General features: G+C 41.8%; 1 protein-coding gene across 1 annotated transcript; it reads left to right on the top strand.

The window, feature by feature from the left end:
* The first annotated feature begins 1,122 nt into the window (after positions 1–1,122).
* LOC148003380 (disks large homolog 5-like) lies at positions 1,123–9,451 on the top strand. The gene is made up of 5 exons (XM_087568536.1): positions 1,123–1,332; positions 2,063–2,222; positions 3,552–3,683; positions 4,352–4,535; positions 8,666–9,451. The coding sequence occupies exons 3-5, from the start codon at positions 3,592–3,594 to the stop codon at positions 8,669–8,671; spliced, it is 282 nt and encodes a 93-aa protein (XP_087424662.1). The 5' UTR covers positions 1,123–1,332; positions 2,063–2,222; positions 3,552–3,591; the 3' UTR covers positions 8,672–9,451.
* The last annotated feature ends 3,582 nt before the right edge of the window (positions 9,452–13,033 follow it).

Raw genomic sequence — 13,033 nt, 5'->3', positions numbered from 1 at the left:
TAAGGCCCGCACATCTGCACCCCTCTCTTCTGAGCTTTGTATAGTGATGTTGTGTAACTCCAGATGGTAGTAAAAGGCAGAGTTCTTCCCAGAAAGGTGAGACATGATTTTCACTCTTACATCTCTGAGGTGGGGTGGCATTATAGCACACATTCATGTTGAATTATTATAACACCTATGATAAGAAGACAGAATCCATATATCACAATGCCAAATGGACTCCCTCCTCAACTTATGGACCCATTAAAATTGAGGTTCAACCTGAACTCAGGCCATTCCACTCCCTTCCCGTCCTCCTGACTCTTATGTTTGCTACAAGTAAAAGATCATGGTGCAGTCCCCAATATTCTCATGCCTAGACTTGTCTATTCACGAAGAATGATATTGGAGAAGTGATGGCTATATAGTTACAATGTAGTAACACAAGGTCCTGGTTGACATTTGCTCACTGATGTCCAATTTAATTGTCTTGTTATATTTGAGAAAGGGAGGATGTCCTACATAATATATAAAACAGACAGGAATTTATTATTTTATATATGCCCTGTAGTTGATCCCTATGTTCCCAAGTAAAAGGAGTTTTTATTGCAAAAAAATAGGATTATAGACCATTGATTTTGTAAAATACATGGATATGTAAATGGAAACAATGTCAGCTTTCAAGGACTGCACAGTAAGCAAATATTTCCAGGTTTTATACACTCAGAGGTATAGAAGAAATATATTGGCCTTCAGAAAAAGGGAAAAGCTTAGGAATGGAAATACATGTCACATGCATTGTCTCTGGTAGTAGATTTACTTTTAAGAAAAATCTCCCTCCTCCTTGGTCCCTAGAGATTTGGGTGCTAAAAAAAATCTGTTCTCCAATTCAGGGTTGTAAGCAACCCTCCCCAGGAAATGCATTGTTGACTTCTAATGAAGCAGAGAGACATATGTAGTTTTGAAATAGAGGTTGCCAAATGGTATTCCCAGTGACACATGGGAGACTGGAGGAAAGGGTCCCCACAGAAATTCATCAGTGTGGGGAGAGCTGGTTAGTAGGTAGGCCATAGAATTTCCAGTAACATCACCAGTAAGCCGTTCACTGGACACTCTATTGTATCTAAGAGATCCCTAGAATCTTCTGTGATGTCACCAGTGTTGTGGTGACACCAACTGCCTTTGGGATATTCCTTCAGTTCCCTTTGGGTTCATAAGCAGGCATGTTTCGCCAGCTGCTCAGGCTATTTCGGAAGGAAAGTGTTGATCAAGGAGAGACCGCACCAGGTCAGAGGGAAGCTGACCCCCTCTCTAGTGAAACAGGAAGGAGGAAATCATTCTGGGGAAGGCTTGGTGAGTCGTGGACAGAGTTGGGGAACATCCTCAGGGAGGTAGGTTTGAGATGTGCCTTCTAAGACTAGGCCTTACAAGCAGGAGCCTTGGGATTTTTCAAAGGCAAACTAAGAGTGAGGAGTTCCTGATCTTTAATTTGAGAGAAAGCCATAAAGTTGTAAGACTTCAGTGTCTTTTCTTGAAGCTTTTTAACTATGAGTGTCAATGATTGGCAGGAGGAGGCACTGTGAGATTAACAATGTGACCATCCATGTTTGGGAGTTGAAGCACTTCATCCTCTAAATTACTGTAGGTTACATAAGTGTGTGATGGCGAGAACAAGGAAGGATGCACCCCTAGTCATGAATTGAGTTCTCAGACACTTTGGGCTGGACCACACTTGGTTAGAGCTTGATGGTGCTAAACATTATGAAGTCATTATGAACTCCAGGATTATCTGCACCACATCTGATATGAGATAACAATGTCGCAGATGTTTATGTCTCAGACAGATTATAACTTTCAGTGCCGGGGGTTGTGTAATAGTGAGTGTGGCACGTGTATGGCATTAGAGGTTGGGAAGAGGGACATAGCTTAATTATCAACCTTTAAGAAAGCTTTTCTGCTCTTTCAGGGATTCACCCAGTCTCTACCATTTCCCCTTCCTCAACCTCCTTTTCGGATTCAGAATGATCTATTCTGCCCATGGGCCATCAAATATGCAAATTCACTTGGGTTTATCTGTCTACAGGTTTTGGTAGGAAGGCATCATCCCAAAATGTCATCAGTAAGCAAGAGGAGTGTCTAAAGGAACTGGAGGAACTCAAATTTGAAATCCAGTAGTGTCAATTCGAGAGGGATGAACTTTATCAAATCCTGGATCTTTATATCTATGATGAGTGGGACCACAGGTAGTCATTATGCCCAGTAACCTGTTCACTGTCTTGCGCTCTCTCTCTGCTACCTCAAGATTTACTCATAGCACGAGAGAGTTTCACCTCTCATCCTGGATTTGAAGGAGATTTGGCAGGCATTTGCTTGTGAGATGAGCTAGGTGCTGTGTGTTTAGGGTCAACCTCTTTTGTACTTGACCCTGAGCCTCTTGGATTAGCATTGGTTCTGTAAACAGATAGAAGGACCTTGTCACACTTGCTGCAACTGTGTGTGTGAATGAAATGCCTGCAGGTCATCACTCTTTACTCTGAATTTGTTCATTATACTCTGATTCTATGGCACCTCCATGCATGTAGTTGGCATTCTAAATGTGTTTGGATATGGGTTGGTATGTGTGTATGTGGAAGTATATGTGGTGTTTACTCAGGATCAGGACATCTGGGACCTTTGATGGGGTCTGAGGATTTGTTTGATCAACAGTTTGCAGGTCATGATAGTGATGAGTACGTGGAGGCCCACACTGATCAACAGAGCACTTTGCTCCTTCTGTATACCTTGGTGGCACCCAGGACTCTCCAGAGGGGAGGAGGTGCTATAAATCCTCTTCCCTGTCAAACTTAGTTATGCCCTCTGGGAATTCATGTAACGATAGAAACCAAGGATTGAGTATACCTGCTTTCAAAACAAGAGAAATGTCATCACAGCTTTCTCTTGGGCCCAAAGCTGTGGCACAGACTGGAGGAATCTTCTTCCTGAACTAGTCAATTCCATCATGCTCACCTGGCCAGCTCTTGAAGCTCAGGTCCCTCCAATTGGTCCCTTGGCTCTGTTGTCCTGTGCCCAGGATAATAAACTTAACCAGTACAAATACTTTGAAGGAGCAAGTATGTGGTACATACTGAGTTTAAGTAATCGAGAGAACAGTCTGATTTTACCTAATTTGTTTCACCTGCTTTGATCTTATTTTTTTATTTTTTTTAACTATCCAGGGATTGTTTATTGTGACCTAGAAATGGTCACTGTGGTCTTGACAGTTGTTATTCCCAAACAGGCAGCTCTCAGGCTCTGCCCACTCCTATATAGTGAGTCTTTGCAGAACCATATCTCTCAGGATTCCAAGGAGTCCTTATTTCAAAACTAATGTATGCTTATTTACATAGAAATATTTTCTGTGGATTGAGTCTCACTGTTGTCTTTTGGTCTGGTTTTTGAGTTTGCCACTTTCTTCCCTTCCACCATTCCTTGATTTTGAAATTTTTTATTATATATTTTTATTTACATTTCACGTAATTCTGAAATCATGTGTTCAAAAGGTTATTTGTTCCTTTGGCCATGACCTAACCCAGGCTGCATGTCGAATTGCCAGTCCTTCAATCCGAACATGAGATGAGAATGATGGCTATGCAAATGATGACCAACTCAATAAGTGATGCCATGGAGAGGTACAAGGAGCTCATACAAGTGAACAGTTCCTACTGGTGAGTCGCTGACAGAGATGAGAACCCAGCACTAAGCAGGGAGTGCTTCTGTCCTGTATGACTTTGAACAAATTCAGGGCTCTGGTTCTGTAGTGTGTGACTCTTAACAAGAAGGCTGCCTCCTGGCAACGGTCTTAGATTTGTAGCTCTTGGCCTCAGTTGTCGTACATGTGAAGGGTGTAGAAGACCCTCCAATTTTTATTTTCCCCTTTTAAGATCCTCTAGATAGAAAAGGTTTGCACCATGATGTGAATATCAATCAACTCTGAATCTCTAGGACTCTGACAGGAGATTTAAAGATCTGTGATCCACGAGAAACACATGGAAAGATTGTATAGCTATTGGGTCTTCAACTACCCCTCAGAGGGGCTTTCCCCACAATGTGAAGATGGTTTCACCATACCATGGACATACGAGCTCCCTTATGGACCATTTCTTCTTCCTTGATTTATATAAACCGTCTTAGTGTCAAGATTTTCAGAAGTACTTTGATTCATGTGGAATGTGGATTCTGGATTTGACCTCCTCTAATTGGTGCTAACTTGTATAGTGTGGCTCTATGCTGGTGATTTCTGAGGATGAGGACCCTTGAAGGGATGATTGGACTTGCAGGAGTGACAGGCAAATAGAAGCTGGCTGGGATTTACCATTTTTTGTTTGTGGTTCAGCATCAGGCACTCCCAGCTCCTGCGTGAACAAGCTCAATTGAAGAACAATATACAGATTTTGCTGAATGAGAAGAGAGAACTGCTGGTGGAGCAGACTGAACTCCCAGCATCCTCTGTGGAGGCAAAGAGGCTCTGTGAAGAGGCCGGAATGAACATCTGTGACCCCAGAGCCAAGCAACAGCAGGTAGCGTTAGGGCTCAGGGTCAGGTTGTCCTCATGTCTCACCATAACCATAGACAAACCAATGTAACTGTCTATTGACTGATCCATGTCCTGACCTAGGTCTCATCCAAGTGTTCATTCATGTGATGGTTTACAAGGCTTTCTGTGGAGATAGTACCTTTTCAAGAAACTGCATGTTTGGAAAGCAAATGCTCCTGCTCTTCGAGAATCTGCACTTCATTAAGGGAGATAGGTTGATCACACAGCACAGCACTACATGCCATTATGTATGGAGGGTGCTATGTGGGAGCCCCTCTTTAGACTAGAACAGGGCTTTGAGGGTTGAAGCAAAAGCCTGGAGCTCATTTTCTTTACAGGAATCGTGAGAGACTCAGGAAGTAAGTAGTTTTCAAGGAGGAGAGCCTGGTGGAAATGCCAAAGAAATGGTTCTCATTGTCATTTGTGGTGGCTTTTGTTCTTCCTCCCCTCATGTCCCTGTATATGAAGATGGTGACTTCATGCTTCATAGATCTTGGGTAACTACAGAGCCTGTGTATCAGTATGTCAGTCCTGTCTTATTTGAGTGCTCCTGGAGAGTTCATAACTGGGCCTTACAACCTGAAGCTGGTTAGAAGAGAAAGGATGTGGAAAAGGTTTCTCAAAGGCTGAGGGTTGGCATGAGAGACTTGAGACTTCAAGAACAAAGTTATCCGTATGTACCCCCAATTCTCACCAAGAAAGTTGCATTTCTGTGCTGACCTGCATCTTAGGGAGCATGCGGGGAGGCCAGTTCATGACATGCAGTTTTGTCCAGTTATTATCTAACTTAGTCCTTTAAGCCTAGGTCTCTCAACAAACATGAAGCTTCCTGTTTTGTGCTGGCCAGCAGTCTTTGCATCATTCGTCCAGTTCCAAGTGGAGCCCCCTCTCTTATTTGTCTCAACACATTCTTAAACCATTCAGCTATTTTAAAAATAAGGATTAGATTTCTTTACTTTACCTGAACAGTGTTATCCCCCGGGAAGATTCTGGATTGTCTTATTGGCTTCACCATGATCTTGCATGGAATCCTAGAGTGCAACCCTCTGCTGACATTGCTTTGCTGACTATATCATGGGCACTGCATTCTTTCAGGATAGATTCCCTCTCAATATTGTACACAGTGCTGCATTTCAGAAAATTCACTGTATGTTATTTATTTAGCCTTTTTCTGACTGACATTGAGGTTGTTTTAATATCACAGGAACTCTAATGTGATCAAATGTTCCTGGAAACTGACCATGAGTCACTGTCTTCTTTGATGCTTCCAAAGTCTTCTATGAAGGAAACGGTAGTTTTAGTGAGGGGCCTATGATGAGCATAGAGCTTGATGGAGTCTTTTCCTAGAAATCTCTCTCTTGAGGATTTGATGTTGTGTTGTTTAGGCTATCTGTGCAGAACATGTAACTTACTTGTTGGACCAGCAAGTATCTGCATAGAAAGGTTTCCTCAAGTGGAAATGAGTACAGGCCAGGCCAGCACAGCCTGCTTGAGTCTAAGAGACTTGTACACAGCATTGTTTGCACTAATTCCTCACTCAACAGGAAATGTGCTGCCTAACAGCAAAGTTTTCATTTGTGCTTGCGAGTGTGTATCTGTGTATGAGTGTGTGTGCGTGCGTGTGTGTGTGTGTGTGTGTGTGTGTGTGGTGTGGGTATATGTGTGTGTGTGTGTTTGCAGTAGTGAACGTGTGTTTCCCTCTATTTCCAAGTTTCATGAGAAAAATACTCTAAGCATTCACTTTACATCCATTAAACATGAAATAGAGCTGCCCAGTCATTTGGCATCTCCATCTAGCTCTGTACAGCAAAAGGACACTTAAATTACTAATTTATTCTGTTTCCAAAAATTTCAGAACAGAATTATTTTGTGAAGTCTGGGGGAGGAGTGGAAATATGTTCAAGTGAGTCGTGTTTCACAGGGGTAACAAATGGTACAGGCCTAGAGCTTGCAGGTCCCTTTTTGTTATGGTGTAGAAGCAGGACAATAAAATCCTTTAGAAATGCAACCCTCAAAACGAGGACACAAAAACACCTGTAAAGTTAGATTTTCAAGTGATTAGGGGCAAAACTACTGATCTGCATTGAAATCCTTTGGAGCACATCAAAGGAATGGAGTACTGGGATGTAAGGGCAAGGCTTCTCTAGAAAAATCCATGAGTTTATTCTGCTTCTCTGTTCTTTGTGAATTGTGAAATCCCACTGGAAGGTTATGTCACTCACTGTGTCTTCTCCAAGGTTGCTTTCCACATTGCATGCTACCATTTCTTTCCAGCTACCTTGGCACACTACAACTTCCCCTGGGAGTTTGGCTTGGATTTTATTCATTGAGATTGAGTTGCTTGGAGTTATATCGTCATCCAGCAAAAGCCCGATAGCTATGCTGTGGTGCAAGAACAGGGCAGTTTCAGGAGCCCCTTTAGGTGCACAGATAATCTAAAGCGCTCCCCTATGTTATCTGTGTAGCATTCTGCAAGTGCTGTCAATCAACATCATTGTCTCTCAGTTAATTTCAGCCTCAATGGAGTTAGGAGAAATGATGAAATTCAGACGGGTCTGACAGTGTAAGAACAGGTAGCCCTATGAGAAGCCATGTTCAGAAAGTGGAACAGAAGTTTTAGTTAACACAGTGATTCCACAACAAGGAGTAGGTATTGCCATTGCAACTAGGGAGCATCAATGTTGTAGTGGTAACAGAGTAACCTTGAAGGAGAATCTATCCAGATGTCCATCAGCCAAGGAGTGAAAGTGTACCATACGATGGAGCCCTTCCATAGATTCTGATTCAGTGTGAGATAATCCATGCAAGCTTTTACTTACTTATTCAAATTATCTGTGGAACAATCACATTACAGGGAGAAAATTTGTTGATTTGGATCCTGGTTATGGAGATTTCCTATGATTCTAGCTTTGGGCATGAAGTCACTCAGGCTATGGTAAAGACAGCTCCGATTAGAAGAAGTTGCACACTTTGGGGAAAGTCTGAAAGAGTGAACAAGAACAAGAGTCTAGTCCACCACCAACATATGATCCTTTGCTGAGCAACAAGACAGCTCTACACAGCCTTTGGGACTTGCTAAGCCAGATTGTTAATGGGGAAAGAACCCTGAGTCTATGACGGTTTATGGGAGGACAGCACATCACTGACTGAGCTGTATATGGGCTCTGGCCACTATGTACATATCCCACTCAACATTTGTTTTTATGCCTCCAGCGAATCCTGGGGAATCTTTACATTAAGCATTAATGTTCAGGTAGGAACACAGGCTGGAAGAAGCCATTTGAATATCCTTCCCTATATAAATACCCTTTTTGTGGATGACCACCCCACCTGGATTTCAGCTTCAGGCAGCTAAAGAGCTACTCAGAGTATTGTTCTGGTACAGTTCATGTGAATTTTGCCCATGAAACAATATATATGATCCTCTGGATTTCTTGCTATGTTCTACTCCTTTCTTCCTGTGATCTCTCCGGAAAGATCTGAGGACATTTTCTCTTCTGTCCTCTCACAAATTGCCTTACACTAGCCATAGACTTACAGGGGTGCTGTTCTGTTTCTACATCACAATCACCTTTAATGTCCGTGTGTACGCTGGGAAGATTTGCATGGAGCGCATTCTCAGTGATTACAGGATCTATGCAATTCCCATGGATTGGATGTGAGATGGCTTCTCTGTGCATTTGCAGACTCAGTGGTTACAAATTGAACCTACGCAGGTTCCTTCAGTGCTAACATAATCAGAACTTTCACCCTAATTCTGGGCATGTTCTCCAGAAGGAATCCACATGGTATTCTAGGTTGCTCATACCATTCCTGAACTCAGATTCAGACCCAGCTACAATGTTATTATTCAATATAATAAACCTGGACCAGTGGGAAAAAATGCTCATTTTTCTCTTAATCCCAGTACAGTGCATAGTCCACAGTTCAAATTCTAGCAGTTTGAAAAGCTGAGATATAAATCCAAGCACAGGTACTCTAGGACACTTGGGGATGCAGGGACTGACCTCAGCTGACAGGTCATGCTGGATTGTCCAACTGAATAGAGCTGATGTAAGAGGGAGAGCTGAATTGACAACCACTCACTAAATCTTTATTCCCTTGCTCTGCTAGGTCTGAAATTCTCTAGCAGAAACTCGAACATGACACAGACCAGGACAAGATCTCCCTTGGAGAGAAGAGCTACAGGAGGAGAACTAAGTGTGCACAGCAAATACACCACTATTGCGTCTCATCTGTAATGTCCATAGCAATTGTGGACTGCATTTTCCTCCTTTAGTTTAACTTCTTTGGATTGAATAGGCCTTACTTTCACCTCGGCTCTCTCCAGCATGTGTGCACTTTTTGAGGGACCCAGAGAAGTGCTGATGCACATCAATCAAGAGCTGCTGGTCATCCAGAAAGACTGTGCACGTGTAAATTTGTACTTGTCCTGATGGGTCATCCAGAAGAGTTTCATGGAGATCAGTTCACAACATTGGAACGTCTTTGAGACAAAGTCTGTAATATCATTTATACTCAGTATTGGTAGGCTTTATCCTTAATACCCCCACTCCAACAAAACAGACCTACTTCCACTCCCCTTGAAAAGATTATTACCATCACTAACTGCTTGTCTACTATGTCTCCAAGGCAAGTCACGGGCTATAAGTCTATTCGGCAAAAGGAACAGCAAAAAATGCTTAGTGCAATTCCTCTATTTAAAGTTTGGTTAATTTTTAATTGTTTTGGTTAGTTGGTTTTCCTTCTATTCATTTGAAGATTTGTTATTTATCTGTTGTTATTTTGTTCATTTGCTTTTCTATTTTGATAAGGATATAGACTGTATATATTGACTACCTGCATCTGGTTACTCTCAAGTAAATTGGATGTATTCTGGTCAATAAAGGAGTAATCTCAAACTCTTCACTTCTTAGAACCTTCTTTATTGGTCATTAGTGTCAACATCTGAAGTCCCACAGCTATCAGAAAAGGATGGATCTCTGCATTCTCATGAGGACTGGGCATCATATCACTTCCCAGTCAGACTGAGATTCACAGGCATTTATACAGTCACTGTGCACTGTGTTTCCAACTCTGAATTTCAACTTCATCATGCATACATTACCCACTGTGTATGCTTGCTGTCAAATATATAGTTACCTCTAAATTATACTCTGTCGATGAGAGTTTTGACCAAATTAGTAGGATAAACATTAATTTTTCTGTAATACCTCCCAGGACATATAAACATGGTACAAGGGAGTTTAAAGCCATCGGGAATCCTGCACCCAAATCCCGGGGCAGAAAATGATGAACACCCAGGAATGCAGATAATCCTGAGACCACAGGACAGAAAGCCACTTCTGACCAGCTCTGCCTACATCTCTGGCCCAATATTAATCTGCATGGTGCCTCTGGAAACAGGAATAGAGGAGCAGTCAGTGGCAGGAACCTGCTTGGTCCAGCCTGGGCCCAGAACCTACCTGGGCCCTGAGCATATTTGAAGAAAACCATAGGCATACAATTCTCTGTTTCCTGACTGTGGTTTATTTTGATTCAAAGCTCAAAATACCATTTTGTTGTTGTTGATTTTTAGTTGGATATTTTTCATTTCGAATTCAAATGTTATTCCTTCCTTGTTTTCCAGAAATAAGTCTGAATACCATCACCCTCCCCCTCTTCTATAAAGGTGTTCCCTTCACCATCCATCCACTTTCCCAGCCTAAGCAGGACCAAGGGCTGCTCATTCCATTTGTGCCCAAGAAGACCATCCTCTGATACACGTGCAGATGAGGCCATGGCACAGTCCCTGTATAGTGATTGATACTGGTTTAGTCTCTGGGAACTCTGCTTGGCAGGCATGGTTGTTCTTATGGGGTTGCAAGTCCCTTCAGCTCTTTCAATCTTTCTGTAATTCCTCCAACTGAGGTCCAGTTCTCAGTTCAATGCTTTGCTGCTAGCATTTGCCACTGTATTTGACATGATCTGGCTGTGCCTCTCAGGAGACATCTATATCCAGTTCCTATCAGCCTGCACCTCTTAGCTTCATCCACCTTATCTAGTTTGAAGGCTGTATATGTATAGGCCACTCGTGGGGTAGACTCTGAATGGCCATTCCTCTAGGCTCTGTTTTAAACTTTGCCTCCTTATCCCTTCAATAGGGATTCTTCTTCTCCTGTACAGGAAAGAGTGAAGAATCAGCATTTTGGTTATCCTTCCTGAATTTCATTTGGTCTGTGAATCTTGGAGAATTAGAGCATTCGGACTAATATCCACTTATCAATGAGTGCATACCATGTGTGTGTTTCTGTCATTGGGTTAACTCACTCAGGATGATATGTTTTAGTTCGTTCTCTTTGCCTATGAATTTCATGAAATCATTGTTTTTGATATCTCTGTAGTACTCCATTGTGTAGATGTACCACACTTTCTGTTTCCATTCCTTTGTTGAAGGGCATCTGGGATCTTTTCATTTTCTGACTATTATAAATAAGGCTGCTATTAACATGGTGGAGCATGTGCCCTGTTGTATGTTGGAGCATCTTTTGGATATATGTGCAAGAGGGGTATAGCTGGGTCCTCAGCTAGTGCAATGTCTAATTTTCTGAGGAACCTCCAGACTGATATCCAGAATGGTTGTACCAGTCTGCAATCTCACCAACAATGGAGGATTGTTCCTCTTTCTCACATCCGTGCAAGCATCTTCTATAGCCTGAGTGTTTGATCTTAGCCATTCAGACTGGTGTGAGGTGGAATCTCAGGGTTGTTTTGATTTGCATTTCCCACATAACTAAAGATGTTGAACATTTCTTTTGGTGCTTCTCAGCCACTCCATATTCCTCAGCTATGAATTCTTTGTTTAGCTGTGAACCTCAATTTTAATAGGGTTATTAGTCTCACTGCAGTCCAACTTCATGAGTTCTTGTATAGTTTGGATATTAGCCCTCTATCAGTTGTAGGATTAGTAAAGGTCTTTTCCCAATCTGTTGGTTGCTGTTTTGTCCTAACCACAGTGTCCTTTGTCTTACAGAAGCTTTGTAGCTTTATGAGGTCCCATTTGTCTATTCTTGATCTTAGAGCATAAGCCATTCGTGTTTTGTTCAGGAAATTTTTTCCAGTGTCCATGTGTTCAAGAATCTTCCCCGCTTTTGCTTCTATTAGTTTGAGTGATCTGGTTTGATGTAGAGGTCCTTGATCCACCTGGACTTAAGCTTTACACAGGGCAATAAGTAGAGGATGATTTTTACTCCTCCATATGCTGACCTCCATTTGAACCAGCACCCTTTGCTAAAAATGCTATCCTTTTTCCACTGGATGCTTTTGTCTCCTTTGTCAAAAATCAGGGGACCATAGGTGTGCTGGTTCATTTCTGGGTCTGCAGTTCTATTCCACTGGTCTATCTTCCTGTCTCTGTACCAATACCATACAGTTATATCACTAATGCTGTGTAAACTGCTTGAGTTCAGGGATGGTGATTCCCAGGGAAGTCCTTTTATTGTTGAGGATAGTTTTAGCTATCCTGCGTTACTTGTTATTCCAAATGAATTTGCAAATTGTTCTGTCTAACCCTATGAAGAATTGGAATCGAATTTTGATGGAGAGTGCATTGCAACTGTAGGTCACTTTGGGAAAATGGCCATTTTTACTATCTTCATACTTCCAAGCCATGAACATGGGAGATCTTTCCATTTTCTGAATCTTCTTCAATTTCTTTCTTCAGATCATGAAGTTCTTGTCACACAGATCTTTCACTTGTTTGATAAAAGTCACACTGAGGTATTTTTATATGATTTGGGACTACTATGAAAGGTGTCATTTCCCTAATTTCTTTCTCAGCTTGTTTATCTTTTGTGTAGAGGAAGGCTACTGATTTGTTTGAGTTAATTTTATACCCAACCACTTTGCTGAAGTTGTTTATCAGGCTTAGGAGTTCTCTGTTGTAACTTTTGGGGTGTCCCATGTATACTACCCTATCCTCTGCAACAGTGATATTTTGACTTCTTCCTTTCCAATCTGAATCCTTTTGACCTCCCTTTGTTGTCTGAGTTCTGGCTAATGCTGGGGACAACATACAATGGAGACATCTCTGTAGCCCTCAGTAGCTTTTTGTAAAAACTGGTTGTTTCCATTTCTCCAAACCTTAGCCCTAGACAATGGCTGTATAGATTTCATTTGTGTGTGACTGCCTATCAGTTGGCCTTGGTGTGCACAATTATTGTATTATATCTGACTTTCCTACTTCTTTCTCCTTCTGCTCTGGTGAATTCTGTGAAACTAGATGTTCGTTGATGTTATGATTCTTAGACAATTGGAAATTGATGCATAGGGGCACAGCACAGCACAGCCCTAGTGGCCCAGGTGGATACTGTGTATTCTCATCTTGGAAAAAATGTAATAACTGCAGAATTGTAGTTCCAGATTAGGGTTTGACTTGCAAAGACAGCTTGAAGAAAATAAGAGAAAATGAATTAGAGCCAACATTGGGACCCTAAGAAAAGA

The sequence above is a fragment of the Rattus norvegicus genome, chromosome 9 (assembly GCF_021556685.1).
Source record: "Rattus norvegicus strain SHRSP/BbbUtx chromosome 9, alternate assembly SHRSP_T2T, whole genome shotgun sequence".
Classification (NCBI taxonomy): Eukaryota; Metazoa; Chordata; class Mammalia; order Rodentia; family Muridae; genus Rattus; species Rattus norvegicus.
The sequence above is the reverse complement of the archived record's forward strand: the minus strand, read 5'-3'. Positions and strand labels throughout refer to the sequence as shown.